Source organism: Peromyscus leucopus, chromosome 23 (genome assembly GCF_004664715.2).
Source record: "Peromyscus leucopus breed LL Stock chromosome 23, UCI_PerLeu_2.1, whole genome shotgun sequence".
Lineage (NCBI taxonomy): Eukaryota > Metazoa > Chordata > Mammalia > Rodentia > Cricetidae > Peromyscus > Peromyscus leucopus.
The window spans coordinates 28,955,425-28,976,044 of NC_051082.1; the positions used below are offsets into that span (position 1 = coordinate 28,955,425).

General features: G+C 59.3%; 2 protein-coding genes across 5 annotated transcripts; one reads left to right on the top strand and one right to left on the bottom strand.

Annotated features, from left to right (window-relative positions):
- Nucleotides 1–547: 547 nt before the first annotated feature.
- On the top strand, nt 548–17,753 carry Gigyf1 (GRB10 interacting GYF protein 1). Of its 4 annotated transcripts, none has more exons than XM_028861425.2 (28): nt 548–654; nt 7,152–7,400; nt 8,307–8,431; nt 8,507–8,571; nt 8,694–8,802; nt 8,896–9,025; nt 9,123–9,218; nt 9,344–9,455; nt 9,575–9,683; nt 9,905–9,945; nt 10,077–10,241; nt 10,467–10,720; nt 10,807–10,915; nt 11,583–11,720; nt 11,890–11,990; nt 12,158–12,329; nt 12,434–12,600; nt 12,742–12,842; nt 12,919–13,035; nt 13,457–13,557; nt 13,693–13,775; nt 13,854–13,994; nt 14,073–14,297; nt 14,529–14,719; nt 14,817–14,977; nt 15,058–15,239; nt 15,310–15,439; nt 15,521–17,753. In XM_028861425.2, exons 5-28 carry the CDS (start codon nt 8,768–8,770, stop codon nt 15,571–15,573), a joined length of 3,114 nt encoding a protein of 1,037 aa, XP_028717258.1. In that variant the 5' UTR covers nt 548–654; nt 7,152–7,400; nt 8,307–8,431; nt 8,507–8,571; nt 8,694–8,767; the 3' UTR covers nt 15,574–17,753. The 4 variants fall into 4 exon arrangements, with proteins under 4 accessions (XP_028717258.1, XP_028717259.1, XP_028717260.1 ...); XM_028861426.2 differs by having other exon boundaries at nt 14,532–14,719; XM_028861427.2 differs by having other exon boundaries at nt 10,810–10,915.
- Nucleotides 17,754–17,934: 181 nt separating this feature from the next.
- Gnb2 (G protein subunit beta 2) lies at nt 17,935–20,572 on the bottom strand. Its single transcript, XM_028861428.2, has 9 exons — nt 20,486–20,572; nt 20,171–20,209; nt 19,963–20,069; nt 19,626–19,689; nt 19,387–19,549; nt 19,229–19,295; nt 18,794–18,995; nt 18,495–18,711; nt 17,935–18,413 (listed from the first exon to the last, which is right to left on the bottom strand). Exons 1-9 carry the CDS (start codon nt 20,540–20,542, stop codon nt 18,307–18,309), a joined length of 1,023 nt encoding a protein of 340 aa, XP_028717261.1. The 5' UTR covers nt 20,543–20,572; the 3' UTR covers nt 17,935–18,306.
- Between the last annotated feature and the right edge of the window lie 48 nt (nt 20,573–20,620).

The window sequence follows — 20,620 nt, forward strand, 5'->3', positions numbered from 1 at the left end:
CCCCGAACCCCCGCGGCGGAGTCCCGGAGTCCCGGGGGTAGGTGGGTGGGAGGACCATTCTGGATTTGACTGTCTCCCCTCTAACCCAGGCGGGCACCCTGGAGGAGGCGGGGCATGGCCAGGAGAGGGCGGGGGAAGTGGGGACACCCCCCTACCACCCCCACTTCACCAAGCCTCAGGTTGCACAGGCACCCCGTCACGTGACGAGTGCGGGGCGGGGGGGGGGGGACACACACGCTCCCGGGTCAACGTGCACGGGGTGGGGTGGGGGGAGCCCCTTGCATTAGGTGGCGGGGTGCACGGCGGGAGGGTGGGTCGGGGTCGGGGGGGGGTGGGAGACCCCGGCGGACCGGGAGTCCGAGAGCCGGGCGGCCCGCGGGAGCCGCGGCGGCGGCGGCGGCCGCGGTGGCGTTGGAGGGGCGGCCCCGCGTCCGTGTCACGTGGTACGAGGCGGGCAGCCATCTTGCTACAAACACAAACAGAGAGGAGCGGCCGCCGCGGGAGCGCCAGCGCCCCCCCCTCCGGTCCCCCCCTGCCGCCGCCGCCGCCGCCGTCCCGGCCCGCCGCGCGCCACCCGCCCGTCACCGCCGCCGCCGCCGCCGCCGCGCCCGGGTCACCAACGCCCCGGGGAGGACCGGGAACCTCGTGCCCCCGGTAAGCTCTGGCGAGCCCCGGAGCAGGCCCGCCCCCGACGCCAGCGGCGGCCGCCCGGGAGCCTTTGCGGGCAGGAGCCGCCGCCGCCGCCGGAGCCGGAGCCGGAGCCGCGGCGCGCGGCCCCCTCCTCCTCCCCTCCTCCTCCTCCTCCTCCTCCTCCTCGTCCTGGTCCAGGTCGCTTGCCCGGCGCTGCCAGCCCTCCTCCTCCCTCCTCCCTCCCTCCCACCCGACCCTCCCTCTCTCTCCGGAGCGGCCCCCGCGGCCTGGGCTCGGGGCTCCTGGGCTCCGGTGGTGGGGTGATGGGGGAGGAGGAGGAGGAGGGAGGGAGGAGGCCCCTCGGTGCCCCGGGCGGGAGGACGGGCAGCGAGAGGGGACGAGTGGCCGTCCCCGCGCGCGCCCCGCGCACCTGGCGCCCCTCCCTGAAGGGCACGCCGTCCTCCCCGGCCCGCGCTTTCCCGCACCTCCCCGTGCTCGGTCCTTAAGTAACGGTCGCGTCTCTGGGGTCCCCCCCTCCGGGCTCCCCGACGTGTCCCGCCCGGGCCCGGGCCTCTGCGCTGGTGTGCTGTGTGTGCGCGCGTCCCCTTTTGGCGGTGGCCCCTCTCACCCCCCCCCCTCCGTGCCAAGCACGGTTCTGGTAGCCGAACCGGGGCCTGGCGGGGCTGGCCGCTGGTCCAAGCGTTCTGGCACTTTGGGCAGCATGGAAGATCTATTCTGCCCGAGCGTCTCGTCCCTCGGATCGTCACCCCGGTTTCTTGCGTTTTAAGCGGTCACCTAACTGCTTGGTCATCGAGGTCCCGCTTCCCTCCTCGGTTGTCCGGGCGCGTGAGACACCTGTCTGTCTGAGCTGGGGCTGCTGAGCTTCCCTGACACTAGACCAGGCTCTTGCGGGTCCATATGTCCCCGCTAGATGGGACAGCTGCAGGTCACTGCCCCTCACGGTTTGCCTGGAATTCTTTCTCTTAAATTTTGTTTTTTCAAGTTGAAAGACCCTTCTGTGTCCCCTCTTAGACCCAATAGTTACTACAGCTCCCAAGCAGCTTGCAGTGCTGGGCCAGGGAGATGCTCAAGAAATACTTGATGGCCAGATCTTTCCTCCACCCACCCCGGTCCTTCTCCCTTCTCACAGCTCAGAGTGCTGTCCCTCCGGAAAAGCCCCTTCCCAACAGCCATTGCCCCTCCACGCTGGCACGCCACTCTTTATCAAGCCCCCAACCCATCCGGGACCAGTGTCTGGTTTGTTCTGGCAACTACCCATCCAGCTATTCCCCTTGCAGCCCAGCCACCCTCCATCCCAGCTCAACTTGGATTTCATAGGTGGTGGTTGGTACGTCAGTATCTCGACTCTGAGGGAGGGTTTGTGCAAGTTGGCTTATTCTTTCTCTCTGGTGACTTAGGTGGGCTCGGGGGCCTTGAGTGTCCCACGTGGGCATCCTAGTAAAATTTTACAGTGTGTTCACTTTTGTTGACTGACTTTGTGAGCTAGTAATTGCAAATTAGTGACTTGTAGGGATAGTGAGTAAGAGACCCCAGGTTAACCCGAGCCTGGTAGTCTGTTGTTGGCATTCGGCATAAGAAACATAGCCCAGTGGTGAGATGGCTCAGCTGGTCAAGACGCTTGGTTTGCCGAGAACCCACTTGAGGGTGGGAGTAGAGAACAGACTCCACGGAGTTGTCCTCTGCCCGCGTGCCCCTCCCCCTCATCGTACAATAGTAATAAAAAGAGAGGAAAAGAAAAACAGCCCAGCTTTAGGTGAGACAGGGTGACGCAGAAGTCTGAGCAAAGGATGCTCGTGGTTCAAGCGCTTGAGCAAGCGTGAGGGCCAGAGGTTGGGTCTCCAGCGCCACATAAATGCTAGGTGGCCATGGAGGCTCGCCTGTCATCCCAGCCATCCCAGGAAGACAATCCCTCTTGGAAGAGGGCTGGCTAGATGAACCAAAACAGCAAATTCTGCCTCAGCGAGAGACCCTGCCTCAATAGAGTGGAGAGCGACTGAAGACACTAGGCGTCAGCCTCAGGCCTCTGCATTCACGCACACGTGTGTGCATCCACACGTGAATTTGAATACATGCACGGACACCGTACACACATGCAAAACATGAAAGTCTTGAGAAAACTCTTGACTTGGAAGGCTGTGCCAATCATGGGGACATTCAGGAAGCAGGAGGGCTGCTTTAAGTGTGATGCCAGCCTCGGGTACGGCATGAGACCTTGTCTCACCAAGCATCATCAGCCCAAAGTCTAAGAAGGAATTCGAAACGGCTTCAGACTCACTCCCATAGGAGGCCTGAACATTCAGATGGCCCCCGCCACCTATCACTTCCCTGTCGGTCTCGGGTGATGGTGAGGGTGTCGGGGTGCCCTGTCAGGGAAGCTGTAACTTCATTTTCTATGTACTGAGTCCCCTGGCTAGGCGAGCTGGCAGGAGGGATCAAATGAGGTAAAGCGTGAAAATGCTTTGAAAACTGTGAAGTCGGTTCACAATTGCCAAAAGCTGGGGTTATTCGTCACTGTGGCTCAGAGTAGAGCGGGGGTAACTGCTGCCCTGGGGCTGATAGGGCCTGTAGCCCTTCCTCCTCCCACTACACATGGAGGAAGAATACATGCACACAGTGCCTCCATCCATCCACCCATCCATCCATCCTGGGAAAGTGGTCTTCAGCAGGCTGGGTGGCTGGGTGATTGTTTCACTTTGGGACATTGGGGGTTTGACTCTGTTAACACTGGTACAGGATAGTACCTAGTTACACTGGGACAAAGTTTAGGGGTGATCGAGTGAGGAAGCATCATCTCTGACTGTTCAGCTTGATTTGGAGTTCTGCACACAGGATGAGCAGCCCAGGTGCTCCAGGGAAGCCGCTAGCTGCCAGCCCCAGCCCGCCAGCCGGGGTCACTCTTTGATATCAAGAGACCACAGACTCGGGGAGCTGAAGTAGGCTGAGGGCGGGGCTTGCGAAGCAGAGGTGGCCTGGGAGGAAAAGACCCTTGACCTAGGCAGCCAGTATAAGTTGAGGTGGGAAAAGATGTGCTCCCCAACCCTGATGTCCTGTTTTCTTTATTAGAAAGGGACTCGGTTACTTCCTGGAGGAGCTGGGGTGGGCAAACTTGTTTTTTTTTTCTCTGATTTTTAAATTGTGTGACTGTGTGTCTCCTGGTGTGTGGGGTCAGGGGACAGCTTGGAGGAGATGGTTCTCGCCTTCCACCAATGTGGGTCCTGAGGATCAGACTCAGGTCACCAGGCTTGGCCACAAGCTCCTTTTATCAGCTGAACCATTCTGCCAGCTGGATGCTGTTGCTTTTTTCAATCTGTTCTTTTCCCCAGGACTTGCCTCCTGGCAGGACTTTTGACTTTCTCATGGGACAGTGTGATGAGGGAAACCCTTCCCTGCAGCAGAGGTTTCTTGAAATGCTCCAGGGTCTCCTCCTGGGCTCTGGGCAGAGGGGAGTTTCAGTCTTGCATTAGTGGCATCTCAGGCCAAGTGCCTCTGCCCGGATCCGTGCTGGATGACAGGCCTGCACTCCATCTGCCTGGTGGATGCGCTGCTGGGGACTGAACCCCAGGCCTTGTGCATGCTAGACAAGCAAGCATTCTGCCAGCCGAGCTGCATCCCCGGCCTGCGTGTACTTTGTGTTGGGTTGTCCGGTAAGGTTGGGTCGATTGTAAGGTGGCCCACAGCATCCCTGGTCTCCTCTAAGTCAGTCGCACTCTTCTGCCCAGCTGTGACAGTCTGAAGTGTCTGCAGTCATTGTCCATATTCCTCAGGGACTAGGCTCTCCCTCAGAGAGCACACATTGCGCTGCCTGCTGCTTCCTGGTCCCTTCAGTGTGAGCAAGAAGCCCCCAGGGCTGCCCAGTCCCTGGCACTTTACTCTGGCTGGTTTGCAGGCCCCAAAGCTTGCTCTCTTTCCCCTGGGCCTCCCCGCCTCGCAGGGGCCCTGCTCCCTCCACATTGCCGCTGCTTATTCTTTTTTGGTTTTTCTTTTCTCTTTTTAAATTAAGGGTGTCATTGTGTCCACCTCCTTCCCACCCCACCCTCCACTGTGTGTGTGTGCGTGCGTGCGTGCGTGCGTGTGTGTGTGTGTGTGTGTGTGTGTGTGTGTGTGTATGTGTGTGTGTGTGTATGTGCGCACACACCATAGCGTGCATGTGGAGGTCTGAGGATAACCTGGAAGAGGTGCTTCTCCTTTTCCGCAGCGTAGGTTCTAAGGGATCAAACTCAGGTTGTCAGGCTTGGCAGCAAGCACCTTTACCAGGCTGAGCCGCATTGCCAGCCCAGCTCTCCTTCTTCTTTCCAACCAGGGCAGCTCCATGAAGGGTGGGAGGAGCAGGAGGTGAGGGTAGGATACCCCTGGCCTCCCCTACTGGACAGTCCCTCCACACTGCCAAGACCAATGCCTGCCCCACCAGGAGTGACTGAGAAGGCTCAGGAGCGTCACTTTGGAGGTGGTTTGTTTGGGATGGGGAAAGTCTTTGGCCACACCGTGACTTGTCCCCCAAAGCTTTTGTGTATGAGCACGTGCAAATGAATATGTGAAGACCCCGGGTTGATACTGAGAATCTTTCTCTCTTGCTGTCTATCTTACTGCTTTTTCAATCTTTGTGTGTATGCATGTGTGAGTGTGTACACACATGGAGGTCAGGGTGTTGGCCCCTCCACCTTGTTGGAGACAGGGTCTCTTGCTGGAGGCATCCTTCATCAGGCTGACTGGTCCATGGTCTCCCAGGGGTCCTCCTGTCTCCGCCTCCCATCTCCCTGTAGGAACACCACACATCTGTCTTTACCTGGGTCCTGGGATTAGAACTCAGGTCCTCAGCATGTGCAGCAAGCACTTTACCCCTTGAGCTGTCTCTCCGGTCATCTGCTTAACCCTGCAGTTACCAATGTGGCTGGAGTGGATGGCCAGCGAGTCTACCTCCCTAGGGTACTGCTAGGGTTATAGGCAGGAGGGCTTGGCTTTTATGTGAGTGTTGGGGCTTGAACTCAGGTCCTGTGTCCTGTACAGCAAGCACTTTTCTGATCAAGCCATCTACCCTGCCCTACGAAATGCTTTTTTATTTGTTTTTTTATTTTTTTAATGATTTATTTTTATTGTATGTGCATTGGTATGTATGCCTGTGTGAGAGAGTTAGATCCACTGGAACTTGAGTTACAGACAGTTGTGAGCTGCCATGTGGGTGCTGGGAACTGAACTCCGATCATCTGGAAGAACATCTCTTAACCACTGAGCCACCTCTTCAGCCCTAAAACGCTTTTTTAAAAAGAAATGCCGAGGGCTAAGCATGTCCTATGCCACCAGCCTCCCTTTCTTAAAATGATTGTTGGTGTAGGGGCTGAGAGATGGCCCAGCAGTTAAGTGCACATACAACCCTTGTAGAGTGTGATTCCCAACACCCATGTCAGGTGTCCTCACAGCCACCTGTAACTCTAGCTCCCGAGGATCCGACACCTTCTAGACCCTGGACACCTGCATTCAAGGGCACATACCATCATTTCCCCCCCACCCCCCCCCCCACATAATTCAGAAATAAAAATAAAATGATGGGTATAAGCCAGGCATGGTAGTGAATGCATCTAATTCCAGCACTCAGAAGGTTGAGACAAAAAGATTCTTTAAACATTTTAATGATTCTTTAGGTGTGCAGTTCTACGGGGTTGATGTTGATACATTTACAATGTGCCTCCGTCATCTGTCACCACTAATACCTCCACACCCCTCCTGGTGCCCAGCTGAAACCCTGGACCCATTCAGCATTTGCTGGTGGTTCTGTCCCAACTCCAGGTCTTTGTGTTTGACCTGCCCCTAACCCACCTGGCTCCTCTGTAGGAAACATCCTATGCAGAAGTTTTATCCCCCGCCCACCCCCACCCCCACCGCTGGGAACTGAACTCAGGTCCTTTAGGTGAGCCACAGCACTCTCAACCACCGAGCCCTCTCTCCAGCCCCAAGTCCCTTTTTTGCCAGTTCTGGTGGTTGAAGACAGGTCACCGACAGACAGGGCCTGTGCATGCTAGGCAAGTGCTTGACCAATGACATCTCCATTGTTTTGTTTTTCCTTGCGGCGGGGAATGGGGGAGCTTGAACTTGTGATCCTTCTACACCCAGCACCTGAGTGCTAGGATTACAGGTGTGTACCACCACATCTGGTTTATGCGATGCCGAGATCAAACCCAGGGCTCTATGTGTGCCAGGCAAGCACTCTGCCAGTTTAGCAACATCCCCAAGCCCAGAGCTGAGCTATGTGCCTGACTTGTTACACTTAGCGTCTTCAGGGTCTGCCTAGTCCCAGATCCCTTCAGGGTGGTGGTTTAGAAAGTTGTGGTTATGGAGGCCTCCAGAGTACTCTGCAGCACAAGGCCTCTGCGCCAGCCCAGGCTCTTGTCTCCAGGCAGCCACATGAAGTCACCCTGGATCCCAGGGTGCTGGGATTCTGTGTCACCCCATTGTCTGTCATGCTGTCTCGGTTTAGCTACAGGGGAGACTCTTCCTCCGTCCTCTAGACTCCTGGCATCCAGCAGCGGATGGGGCCTGCAGAGGCACACTGGTCCAGCCTCCTGTCCAGCCAGTGATAGAAAGCCGCACACACCCTCTGGACACTGTCAGCCTCCTCCTCTACTCGGCCCTTCCTGGATGAACCCCTCCTGAGAGCCTCCTCCCCGGCCTCCTCCCCAGGCTCCTGGAGGAACCTCCCCAGCTGTTGCTCCCGCTGCCTCCTCAGCCTCAGAGACTGAACTTGCCTCTCCCGTATGGTGAGGACCTTCTGCCAGCAACCATCTGAGAACCATTCCCACCTTGAACTTGGTTCTGAGGGACAGTTCTTGCTGTAAGGGAAGGAGTTGAGGGCTTGATTCCCATTCCGTAGATGAGCCTGGGCTGCTGTGGCCACACCCCCTGCTCTAAGCATGCCTACTTGGCCCTGGCAGTGCCCGTCTGCTCCTTTTTGGTTTGGTTTCTGACTGAACCCAGCCCCTTGAGTCTGATTTCCAGACAGGTGCCCCAAGTTTTTTTTCTTTAAAGAAGTCATCTTGTTGCAAGATTTACTGTGATGCTCTCCAAAATGGACATAAGTGGTCCAGTCAGTGCCTTTGTGTTTTATTTTTTTGAGACAGGGCCTCGTGTAGCCCAGGCTGACCCTGAACTTGTATATCTCAAGGAATGACCGTAAATTTCTGAACCTCCTGACTCCATCTCCCAAGTTTTTGGGATCACAGGCATGTGCTACCACACCTTGTCTGTGTGGTGCTGGGGTCAGAACCCAGGGCTGCTCTATGGTAAATGAGCACTCTACAGCTGAAATAAATCCCCAGCCCATTTGCTGGTTCAGCAACACAGTCCTTCAGTGTGTCCCGGGCTGACCTTAAACCTGCAATCCTCCTGCCTCAGCCTCCAGAGTGCTGGGCTCGCAAGCGTGGCCCCTCCATGCCTGGTCCTGGTGGCTGGCTTACCTGGTTTGCGGTCCTGAAAGGCCATCCTTGCCTTCCTTCCCTCCTCACTGGTCCGTGCTGTGCTGGCGACCACAGCCACCCCATGAGAGAACCACTGACCACGCCTGTACATCTGTCCTGAGTTCACTGTACCCCGCAGATGTGGGCCAGAGGTTGGGAGCCCACCTGACTCACTGGTGTAACCACCCCCTTCCTTTTCTTCTCCCTAAGGATCTTCCCCAGATGTGAAAGTTTCTCCCTGGCACAGCTGGTTGCTTGGGGACTCTGGTCCAGCTCAGCCCTGCCAGAAGAGAGCCCGTCCTTGCTGCCTCTGCTTTCCAGGGCAGGACTGTCAGGTGAGTGTTGGGCCACCAGAGGGCGCCCCTCTGAGGCAGAAAGGGCTCGAGCTTCCTTGTTCTCTCACTCCCTAGGACCCTCCCTACCCTGACTCGGCTTTGGTTAACTCATGGTGTGTGTGGTCTCGGGTCTGGTGTAGGTGAGTTCTTCAGTGCCAAAATGACTGACCATCTAGAGGAGGCCTGTGACGGGCCCAGTGAGGTTCTGGCCCCATGACTACCCTGCAGATGGTTACTGATGGCGCTGTCTGTGGCCCTGCAGGTATTTGGACGGTGCGCGCCTGGTCCTCCCTTCTCTGCTCGTCCTTGACCTTTGAGAAGCGTCTCAACTCCACGATGGCAGCGGAGACCCTCAACTTTGGGCCTGAGTGGTGGGTTGCTCAAGCTCTGGCTCCTGGGAGGAAGCTGGGGCGGTGGGGAAGGCCTGCGGACTCCTCTCCCTTCTCCCTTCTGTCCCGGTGTAGGCTGAGGGCCCTTTCGAGTGGCGGCAGTGTGACCTCTCCGCCTCCGTCCCCTGCCATGCCCAAGTACAAGCTGGCGGATTACCGCTATGGGCGAGAGGAGATGCTGGCCCTCTACGTCAAGGAGAACAAGGTGAGGTTGGCGCGGAGCATCATCCCTGCCCCCGTTTGCCTCGTCGGCGAGCGGCCCTGGGTGTGTGATGGCGTGTGTAACGACCTGCCCGTCACAGGTCCCCGAGGAGCTGCAGGACAAGGAGTTCGCCGCAGTGTTACAGGAGGAGCCTTTGCAACCCCTGGCCCTGGAACCTCTGACCGAGGAGGAGCAGGTGGGGCTGGGCCCAGCCAGGCTGAGGCAGATGGGCCTCGGGTGGAGGAAGGGGGAGCTGGGCCTGAGAGGCTGGGGGTGGACTGAGCAATGTGTCCTCACTCCCGTCCCTGGCTCCCTCCTCAGAGAAACTTCTCCCTGTCAGTGAACAGTGTGGCTGTGCTGAGGCTGATGGGGAAGGGGGCTGGGCCCCCTTTGGCTACCACCTCCCGTGGCAGGGGCAGCACACGGAGCCGAGGTACAGGACGACTCCCCGTGGTTTTAGGGGAGGAGATGGGCAGAGTCGGAATGGGTGGTGCTGAGGGTGTAGAGGGCACTGGAAGGTCGCAGACCCAGATGTGAGCCCTCTTCCCTCAGGCCGTGGCCGTGGGGACAGCTGCTTTTACCAAAGAAGCATTGAGGAAGGCGATGGGGCCTTCGGACGCAATCCCCGGGAGATCCAGCGAAGCCAGAGCTGGGATGACAGGTGGAGTGGGAGATGAGGGGTGCAGGCAGAGAGAGGAGGGGCCCGGGGCCGGGCTGCTGGGGGGTGACGGCAGAGGGACCAGGACAGGCAGGCCCTGGCCAGAACCCTCTGGTTCCTGCCTGTCCTTTTCATTCTGGTTGTTCTGGGGGTCCCCGTTCCCTCTGCCCGCCTTAGAGCAGAGGAGGTGGTGTGTAGACTTCGACCGCATCTTTCTTCCACAGAGGTGAGAGGCGGTTTGAGAAGTCTGCGAGGAGGGATGGAGGTAGGAGAGTGTTGAGTGTGGAGGCCAGTCGGGTAGGGAGGCAACTGCGGTGGGGTTCCCGGGTGGAGGATGGGGGAGACCGGAGGAAGTTGTCCTGAGGCTCTTGGGTGCTCATTGTGTCTCCCCGCCAGCGCGATCTGGGTTTGAGGAGGGAGGGGCTGGCCCGAGGAAGGAGCACGCACGCTCAGACAGTGAGAACTGGCGCTCACTGCGGGAGGAGCAGGAGGAGGACGGCAGCTGGAGACTCGGGGCAGGACCCCGGCGGGATGGTGATCGCTGGCGTTCTACCAGCCCCGGTAAGATGGGACGAGGCGGGCTGCAGGACCTGCCTCCTGATGACTGGCTCCAGGGAGGGGCTGGTGCTGGGGAAGCCGATGGCCATGCATGTGAGGAGTGAGAACGTCCCAGGGAAGACATGCTGGGTGGGGAGGCCTGGTGAGCTGAGGAGGGCAGACCTTCGTTGGGCTGGCCACTGATTTTTGTGTTTGGTTTTGTTTTCCTTCTCCAACTTTCTCTTCCAGATGGTGGTCCCCGCTCTGCTGGCTGGCGGGAGCATGGGGAGCGGAGGCGCAAGTTTGATTTTGACTTGCGAGGGGAGCGAGGAGGGTGTGGTGAAGAAGACGGGCGGGTTGGGGGAGGCGGCTCCCACCTCCGGCGATGCCGGGGGCTTGATGGGTTTGAAGATGACAAGGACGGGCTCCCTGAGTGGTGCCTGGATGATGAAGACGAGGAGATGGGCACTTTCGATGCCTCTGGGGCCTTCCTGCCTCTTAAGGTACCCTCTCAGGAACCAGCTGGGGTCGGTGGCCGCCGTCCTCCAGCCGCTCTCCCACTGGGTCCACTCTGTTCTTTCTCACACAGAAGGGCCCCAAGGAACCTATTCCCGAGGAGCAAGAGCTTGATTTCCAGGGCCTGGAGGAAGAGGAGGAGGGGCCTTCAGAAGGGGTAGATGAAGAGGGGCCTGAGGCAGGTGAGCCCTTAAAACCTTGCCAAGTTGTCCTCTAATCTGCAGCCTACGTGCACCTGTGCGTGCATGGGCCAAGCCAGTGGTGAGGGTGTGAGCAGAGTGACCTTTGGAAGCTGGGGAGCCCGCAGGCGCCCACAGCCCTCACCACTTGTGGGTCCTAACTGATCACTCCCAGCGCGGGGCTGGGAGCCAGTGTGCACGGGCCGACAGCTCAGTTAGGCGGCATGCTTCCTGCTGGGTTGGGGAAGTTACAAAGGATCGACGCGACCCAAGGTCTGGGGCTGGTTGTGCACCTCCCTCCATGGCCCTCCCTGCTGTTTTCTTGTGATTGGGTCTGGATGTGTATAAATGCCCGTGCCACCATGTGGGTGGAGGTCAGAGGGTGGACAGCCGTGGGTACAGGGCCCTGCCTTTCACCTTGATTGAGGTAGGCTCTCTGTTCTTTTCCCATTTGGCCAGTTGGGCCCACCAACGTGTGGAGACTCTCCTATCGCTGCCTCCCCCATCTCAGGAAAACTGGGACTAGGAGACACTCCCACGTGTGGCTTTTGTACAGGTTCTTGGGACTTGCACACACGTCCTCATGGTTGTAGGCAAACACTTCGCGCTAAGCGACTCCTTAGCCTCGGCCCCTTCGGGTTTGAGTTCAAGCAGTACCTGTTTCTTCCAGGGGGGAAGGAGGCGACCCCATTGCCTCCTCCAGAGAAGTCTAGCTCCCCATCTTCCCTGCCTGCCTTGGGCCCTCTCTGGACGACGCAGGAGGATGGTGATGAAGCTGTGGAGAAAGAGCTTCCGCCCCCCGCTGAAGGTAGACCGGCGGCGGCGAGAGCTAGTGCAGAAGGGCGCGGCTGCGGGGCTGCGGGCTGCGGGCTGCGGGGCTGCTGCGGGCTGCGGGCTGAGGCAGGAGCCTGCTCTGCTAACGGGGAAGAGCCACCGCGGCCCCTCTGCCCCTCCCTACTTCCCAACTCTCCTCCCAGGAGACGAGATGAGGGGACTGTCACTGAGCCCTGGCGTCGGCTCACCTCCTGGCCCCCCTGGAGATCTAGAAGATGAAGAAGGCTTGAAGCACCTGCAGCAGGTTTGGAGGGGGTGCCTGTGCGTGCTCAAGGGGCCTCCACTCCAGGGTTGCAGAGGACCCTGCCCCATCTGTCCGACCTGGTCCTTGGCCTGCCCTCCTGAGCCCAGCCTCCTTGTGGTATCTGTGGTATCGGTCCGCTCAGACTTGCCTCTCCCTCTGGACCCCAGGAGGCAGAGAAGCTGGTGGCCTCCCTGCAGGACAGCTCCCTGGAGGAGGAGCAGTTTACGGCCGCCATGCAGACCCAGGGCCTTCGCCACTCCACAGCCGCCACTGCCCTTCCCCTCAGCCATGGCGCTGCCCGAAAGTGGTTCTACAAGGACCCACAGGGGGAGATCCAAGGTAGCTGTGGGTGGCAGACTGCCGGGAGCTGATTTGCCTGGGCAGACTCGAGTGCTCTCTGACCCGCCGTGGCCACCCCTCACCCCCTCACGCCCTTCTTCCAGGCCCTTTCACAACCCAGGAGATGGCTGAGTGGTTCCAGGCCGGCTATTTCTCCATGTCACTCCTAGTGAAGAGGGGCTGTGATGAGGGTTTCCAGCCTCTGGGAGAGGTGATCAAGATGTGGGGCCGCGTGCCCTTTGCCCCCGGGCCCTCGCCACCCCCGCTGCTGGTGAGCACTGTCCGCTCTGCAGGTGGCAGGGAAGGCCAGTGGGGGCAGCAGCGGGACCGCGGGCTTCCCCACTGCCCGGCTTGCTCGGCCGGCCGGCTCCCGCTGGGCACGCTCACACAGGCCTGCTCTGACCTCCCGCAGGGGAACATGGATCAGGAGCGGCTGAAGAAGCAGCAGGAGCTGGCTGCCGCGGCCCTCTACCAGCAGCTGCAGCACCAGCACTTTCTGCAGCTGGTTGGCAGGTATGGGGAGCTTCGGGGCTGGTGTGGCAGGCAGGGGTCCTGGGTGGTCTGCTGTCTGAGCCTGGTGTGTCTGTAGCCGCCAGCTCCCGCAGTGCACGCTCCGGGAAAAGGCAGCTATGGGGGACCTGACGCCGCCGCAGCAGCAGCAGCTCACAACCTTCCTGCAGCAGCTCCAGGCTCTCAAAACCCCCAGGTATGTGTGTGCGTGTGCATGTGTGTGCACATGTGCATGTGTGTGCACGTGTGTGTGTCTGCGTGCGTGTGTGGGAAGGGCTGTAGCAGCTCCAGGCTCTCAAAACCCCCAGGTGTGTGTGCACGTGTGTGTCTGTTTGTGGGGTGGGAGCTGCAGCGACTCCAGGCTTTCAAAACCCCCACGTGTGTGCAAGTGTGCATGTGTGTGTGTCTCTGTGTATGTGTGTGTCCGCATGTGTGAGTCTATGCCTATGTCTGTGTGTGTGCCTCTGTGCATGTGTATCTGTGCGTGCATGTGTGTGTGTCTCATTCTGTGTGCGTGCATGTGTGTGTGAAAGAATGTGTGTGAATATGTGTGCTGGTGTGAGACAGAGATGGAGGAGAGAATGTAGTGCCCTGAGGGCCAGTGGTTTGCTTCTTAGGGGTGGGGACCAGAACCTGCTCCCGACGATGAGCCGGTCCTTGTCGGTGCCAGATTCAGGCCCCCTCTGGGACTTACATACCTCAGCTTCATCACAGTCAGGTGAGTGGCCCGCCGGCCCCAGGCTGCACCCTGGTCCCTCTACCCCAGTCTCTGCTCGTCACACTCGGTGGCTCGGCTTCCTATCGGGGTGGTTCCGCTGGGCCTGGGCCTCCGCAGCTGCCCTTCCTCCTGCAGGTGGTGAGGCCAGTCTTTGGGACATACCAATTAACTCTTCGACTCAGGGTCCAATTCTAGAACAACTCCAGCTGCAACATAAAGTAAGTAGCAGGCCGGCCTGTCGCAGGCTGGATGGAGCTGGCGCCACCTCCCAGCTAACTAAGTCCTTGTCACCGCAGTTTCAAGAGCGCAGAGAAGTGGAGCTCAGGGCGAAGCGTGAGGAAGAGGAGCGCAAACGCCGTGAGGAGAAGCGCCGTCAGCAGCAGCAGGAGGAGCAGAAGCGGCGGCAGGAGGAGGAGGAGCTCTTCCGGCGGAAGCAGGTTCAAGTCCCACCCGTCTCCTGGGCCGGGCCGGGCCTGGCGCCAGCGGCCACCAACACCCATCATGTCCTCCTGTAGGTGCGGCAGCAGGAACTGCTGCTGAAGCTGCTACAGCAGCAGCAAGCCACCAATGTCCCTGTGCCCCCTGCCCCCAGCTCCCCGCCCCCACTCTGGGCCGGCCTAGCCAAGCAGGGTCTGTCCATGAAGACTCTGCTGGAGCTGCAGATGGAGAGTGAGCGGCAGCTGCACAAGCAGCCTGCACCCCGGGAGCCGCTGCGGGCCCAGGCCCCCAACCACCGAGCGGTAAGCAGCAGCATCCCCAGGGGACCAGCCCCCAATGCAGCGTCCAGCACTCAGGGAGATGGGGGGGCGGTTTTGTCCTGAAGCGCAGACTCCACCCCAGCAGGAGCCCTGGTTCCTTCCGTATTGGAAGGATGTCCCCTCTCCCTAGTCCCTCCCTTAGCCCCCAATGAGCCTCCCTGCCTAGGGGTCGGGGCTCCCTTGCAGAGCCCCCTGACCTCCTGCCATTTGCAGCAGCTTGGGGGCTTGGGCACTGCCCCTCTGAACCAGTGGGTGTCTGAGGCTGGGCCACTGTGGGGCGGGCCAGACAAGAGTGGGGGCAGCAGCAGTGGCAGCCTGGGACTCTGGGAAGACACCCTCAAGAGTGGCGGGAGCCTGGCCCGAAGCTTGGGCCTAAAGAACAGTCGGAGCAGCCCATCTCTCAGGTGGGTGAGATGACCTGGTTCGCTGGGGTCTGTCAGGGAAGGATGGGTGCTAAGCTCCTGGGCTCACCTGTGGCCTCCAACTCCCCACCCACCTCAGTGACTCGTACAGCCACCTGTCAGGTCGACCTGTTCGCAAAAAGACAGAAGAGGAAGAGAAGTTGCTGAAGCTGCTCCAGGGCATCCCTCGGCCCCAGGACGGCTTCACCCAGTGGTGTGAACAGATGCTCCACACCCTGAGCACCACAGGCAGCCTGGATGGTAAGAAGGCAGTCCTTGAGCCATGTTGGCACTGGGACTCCAGACCTGTCCAGCATGCTTGACTGTCCCCCTCCCCATAGTGCCCATGGCTGTAGCGATCCTCAAGGAGGTGGAGTCCCCCTATGATGTCCATGATTATATCCGTTCCTGCCTGGGGGACACGCTGGAAGCCAAAGAATTTGCCAAACAATTCCTGGAGCGGAGGGCCAAGCAGAAAGCCAGCCAACAGCGGCAGCAGCAGCAGCAGCAGCAGCAGCAGCAGGTGGAGTCTTGTGGGACCTGGGGAGGCAGGGTGCCCAGGACTCTCCTGACTCCACGCTCTCTTGCCGTAGGAGGCCTGGCTGAGCAGTACCTCCCTACAGACAGCCTTTCAGGCCAACCACAGCACCAAACTGGGCCCTGGGGAGGGCAGCAAGGCCAAGAGGCGGGCGCTGATGCTCCACTCAGACCCCAGCATCTTGGGTAAGCAGAGGGGTGCTGGGGAGCTCTGCTGTCCCCGCACAGGACCTGGGGAGCTCACCCTCACTTCTCCCCTGGCTTCAGGGTACTCCCTGCACGGCCCTTCTGGTGAGATCGAGAGCGTGGATGACTACTGACCAGCCTGTCCCACCAGCCCCCTGGGCTTTAGGCTTGGGTGGCGGCGGCGGCGGCATGGACCCTTGGGTCTCCAGCCTGCAGGCTCCCAGCCAGGAGCAGAGGAGGACGCAAGTGGGGCGGGGTCCCCAGCACTTGTTACAAACCACACGATGCACCTTAACTCACCCACCACGAGGCACTTTACAGATGGGGGAGGGGCTTTTTTCTCTTTAATGTTAGGAGAGACAAAAGTATCATTCAAAAACTAGACTGTAGACCCCTTCACCCCTTTGGGGATAATGGGTGTGACATTGGAAGGTCCACAAGAGGTTTTGTTTTTGGGTTGGTTTTTGTTTTGTTTTGTTTTTTGTTTTTTTAAGAAAAGATGAAAAATAATGAAAAAAAAAAAGTTAGGCTGAAAGAAGAAAAAAAAAATCACACTGTTATTTTGGGGCAGTGGGTACCAGGCCCCATGGAACTGTCCTGCCTGGCTTCCCTAAGGCTGCAACTTAACCCTGCTGCTGCCCCCAGAAGGTGGTCGCTGGGGTAACTGGAAGTTGGGTGCTGGCTGTGCACAGCGAGGCCCTCTCCAGAAGCCCTGCCCACTGGCCCCGATGTGAACAGCTCCCTGTGGTGGTTACTGTGGCAGGTGTCTGGTAAGGGCCCGAGCTGCCCTTCGCCTCAGCCTGCTCTCGGAGGAACATTGCACAAATTGGCCGAGCTGCCTCAGCCCTCCCAACCCCCAGCAGCCTCCCACACTGGCTGAGGGAGCCTGGGAAGGACCTGTCAGTGCCAGCCTGTCAGAGGTGGGGTCTGCACTCAGACCTGCGAGGGGCTGCCCCCACTGCTGCCATTTCGGGGGACAGCCTGGGTGCGACACTGAAACCCCGGCTCCCTGCCTTTGCCACATGAATGTATTCTCTGGCCCCCAAGCCTGTCTCCCCCGCTCCGAGAAGGGACAGCCCTTCCTCCAGCAGCTGGAGGACACCGCCTCCCTTGATCATGGCCGAGTCCTTGCTTGTGTGAGGAAAGACACCGCAGGGCAGGGCGGCTTGGGGCTGAACCGTGGTGGCGGACCATTGTGGGAGCCCCGTCTGCAGCCAGCTGCGTGGGAAGCGGACCACAGCTCTGCACCCGACCCCTCCATTGACCAAATGGGAGAGGGCCAGCAGCCCTCTCCTTGCTGTGTTTTTCACGTCGGGGGTGGAGCTGGAGGCCCCGCGCCCAGGTCCAGGCTGGGGCTGCCTTGCCTGTTGCTCACTGACTTCACTCCTGCCCCGTCCCTGCCTGGGCTCATGTCTGTTGTTGTTGTTGGCTTGCTTTCTTTCTAAAATACGCTCTTACGTTATAGTGAGTTCTCCCATCGACCTCATTGCTCAGAACGCAGTATTAGGGCGAGATGCCACTGCCCCCCATGAATGTATTTCTCTTTTCTGGCCTGGGGAAGTGGGGAATGGCCCCCGTTTCTTCTTCTTTCCCATCTGTCTCCAGAGATGACCTTTGGTTTCGACTTTGCTTTTTTGGTTTTTTGTTGTTCTTTTTTTTTTTTTGCACCAAAGTGGCAACTGGGTCAGTGTTGGGATAAGGCTGGCCTCTGGGTGGAAGGCCCTCCACCTGCTTCTCCCTGGTTTTGACAGTGTTAGCGTCTGTGAAAAGACAATATTCTCTCTAAAGCAATAAGGGGGTGATGGGCCAGGGGGAAACGTCTTGCTGCTGCTGGCCCCCCAGCTCCCCGCCCCTCTTGCCATTATAGTGGCATTGGGGGGGTGGGAGAGACTCCTGTTGTGACTGAATGTAACCTACCTGCCCCTGCCACAGCCAATGCAGGGGAAGGGAGGCACTTGTCTCTTCCTACCCCTTCCCCCAGCTAAAGAGACTTTGAACTTGGGGGCCCATGAGCCTGGAGAGGCCTTAACCCTGTGAGGAAGTGTAGGGGGAGCCCTCTCCCACCCCATCCCCTCTGAGAGTGGTCAATGTTTACAAGCCCTGAGCCCCTAGCCCAGGGACTCAGACACCCCACCCCCATCTTCACCCTTTCCCGTCCAGTCTTACAGGGCCCTAGCTGCTCCAGGCCCTCCTGGGGTTCAGGGTAGTGTAGGTGTCCTGTGTGCCCCAGTTTACCCTACCTCTACCCCATGTGACTCCCCTTCTGCCCACCCTTGTAAATACTCCCAATAAAACTCGGTGTGTTCCCCCAGTCCACCTGTCTGCTGGCTTTTTCATGGGACTGAGCTGGGGCAAGGGCAGAGTCGGGGAGGGCTGTACACCTCTGGGAACTGCTGGCCTCGGGTGGGTACCCTCGTCTATAGCCTGGAGGAGCCTCACACCCACTGCCTGTCTGCTTTGTGGGGGACGGGAACAGCAAGCAAGGAGACTAGGTACAGAGTTGGAAGTGGTTCCTTTATGGAAAAACTGAAAATATAATAAAAATTAAAATAAAACCAGTTAAAAAAGCCAGCCCCTGGAGTTTCCACCTCTTGCCTCTGGCCCTCCAGAGGGGTGAGGCCCCAGCCCCAGGGCAGCAAAGGTTGAGGGCTTTCCTGCCCTTCCTCTTCCCCCATTCCATCCCGACTTTTATCTCCACAGTGGGGGCCCCCCCGGGAGGAACCAAACCTGGGTATAGGAGCAGGACCCAAGGCCCTGTAGCCCAGGGAGGGAGGCTTGGCATGTGTACCCAGCTGCAAAGCCCTGGGCCTGTAGTGTGGACATGGGCAGGGATGCTCCCTGCCTAGGCCCATCTGGGGTTGGGGTGGTTAGTTCCAGATCTTGAGGAAGGAGTCCCAGGAGCCTGTGGCCACAGCCATGCCATCATCTGTGACCCCAAGGCAGCTCACACGGTTATCGTGGCCAGCGAGGACACCTAGAGAAGAGAAGGACATGGGGACTAGTCTGGCCCACACTTTCTGCCTCTCCCCTCTGAGGGCCCCAACACAAGCCTCACCTGCACGGTCACCCTTCATGGCATCCCAGATGTTGCAGTTGAAGTCGTCATAGCCCGCGAGCAGCAGCCGTCCACTGCGCGAGAAGGCAACCGAGGTGATGCCGCAGATGATGTTGTCATGGGAATACATGAGCAGCTCCTGATCGGCCCGCAGGTCAAACAGGCGACATGTGGCGTCATCTGATCCCGTGGTGAAGGCATAACCATTGGGGAAGAACTGCAAGATTTGGGCCAGTGACCATGAGGGTGTGGGGCCAGGGCCACGGAGTGCGGGGCTGTCCACCATTCTCCCAACTTACAGCCACGGCATTGATGTCAGATTCATGACCTATGAATGTCTGTCGGCACATGGAATCCCGAACATCCCACAGCTTGATGGAGGCGTCACAGGCGCCTGACACAAAGGTACGGCCATCGGGGGCCAGTGACAGGGACATCACATCCCCACTGTGTCCAGCAAAACCCACCGTCTGCTGGCCTGTCTCAATGTCCCACAGGGCACTGGAGAGACATCGGAAGAAGGATCAGAAAGGAGCTGGACAGAATCCCTGGCTCTCCCACCCCACGAGGTCCTGACAGGACTGTCTAGAAAGAAGGCCTGGAGCCGTAAGTGGTGGGGGAGCCACTTGGCCCCTACCGGGGGGGGGGGGGGGAGGACTAGGTGCTCAGGAATGTGCCACCTGCTGGGCTCTGGATCACCCCAAGGCAGGGAACCCAGCCTGGCAGAGCCTCACCAGGTGGTATCCCCAGAGCTGGTGATGATTTGGTTGTCGTCCAGGAAGCGGCAGCATGAAAGGTACCCTTGGGAAAGGAGGTTGTGGTCAGACATTTCAGAGACCAGTGCACCCCCTCCCCTCCCAGACCACGTTCTTGCCTTTCAGGCTGCACTCACCAGTGTGGCCAGGCAGCTCTCGGCTGACCCTGACATTGCCCTCTCGGGTCTTGAGGCTATAGATGGAGCAGATGTTGTCCAAACCCCCGCAGGCTACAAAGTTCCCAGACGGGGCGTAGGCACAGGTCATGACCCAGGAGGAGCGCAGAGGGATAGCATGGACCTAGAGGAGAGCAACACCTAGTTAGAGTCAGCCAGGGACTGGCAGCCCTAACCTGCCCGCTGAGTGCCAGCTTTACCTTGTTGGTGGTGTAGCTGTCCCATATGATGAGCTTTCCATCCTGGGAGGCGCTGACCAGCAGCCTGGTGGGCAGGCGGATACAGAGAGGTCAGGGTGAGGACAGCCCCCCCGGCCCCTATCCCTTCCCATCCAGAGACGCTCTTCAGACACCCCCCCCAAATCCTCAGTATAACCTGCATCTCTGGTCCACTAGGGATACTGGGAATCAATATTCCCAAACCTACTGACAAAGGTCCCCCCACCAGACGTCCCCTCACATCCTGTGCCACCCTTCTACCCATTACATAAAATCACCCCAGAGCCTAGGGCCACTAAAGCAGGGGCCACCCACGCACCTTGAGTCTGTCCCCCAGTGCATGGCATAGATTTTTGCCAGGTGTCCACGGAGGGTCCTCCGTGTTCTCATCTGAATTCTCCCCACTGGGTCCAGCCCAGCTGTGATCTGGAACAACGGAGAGACCCATGGTACAGGAGATCCAAGCGACAGACGCCCATCCAGTGCCCTCCCTCCGGTGCTCCCCAGTGTCTCTGCGGTCACCTCACCTGGGTCAGTGTGGAATCCCCGCATGCTTTTCTGGCGTCCTGCAAGCGATGGGCAGAGCAGGAGACCGGAAGGAGGGCGGTGAGGAAGGCGTAAAGAAAGCAGAGAAGGCAGAGGCAAGGGGGGATGAAGCGGAGACTGGGAGATTAGCACCCCCTTTCTCCTCTCACCCTGCAGAACACACATGCGCACCTACACACACACACACACACACCCCAGCCCCAGACAACCCACTCTGCTCAGGTCAAAGGGAAGCAGCACACTCAAGCCACGCCTGGCCGGGCTCGGCCTCCCCATCACAGCCGCCAGGCCCTCACCCGGATCTGGTTCCGGAGCTGCTCGGCCTCCTGTCTCAGTTGCTCCAGCTCACTCATGGCGCCGGGCCCGTGGGGCGGGGTTGGGGGCGGCTGGGGGCCGCGGGACGGGGGCTGGGGGAGGCAGCTCCTGGCCGC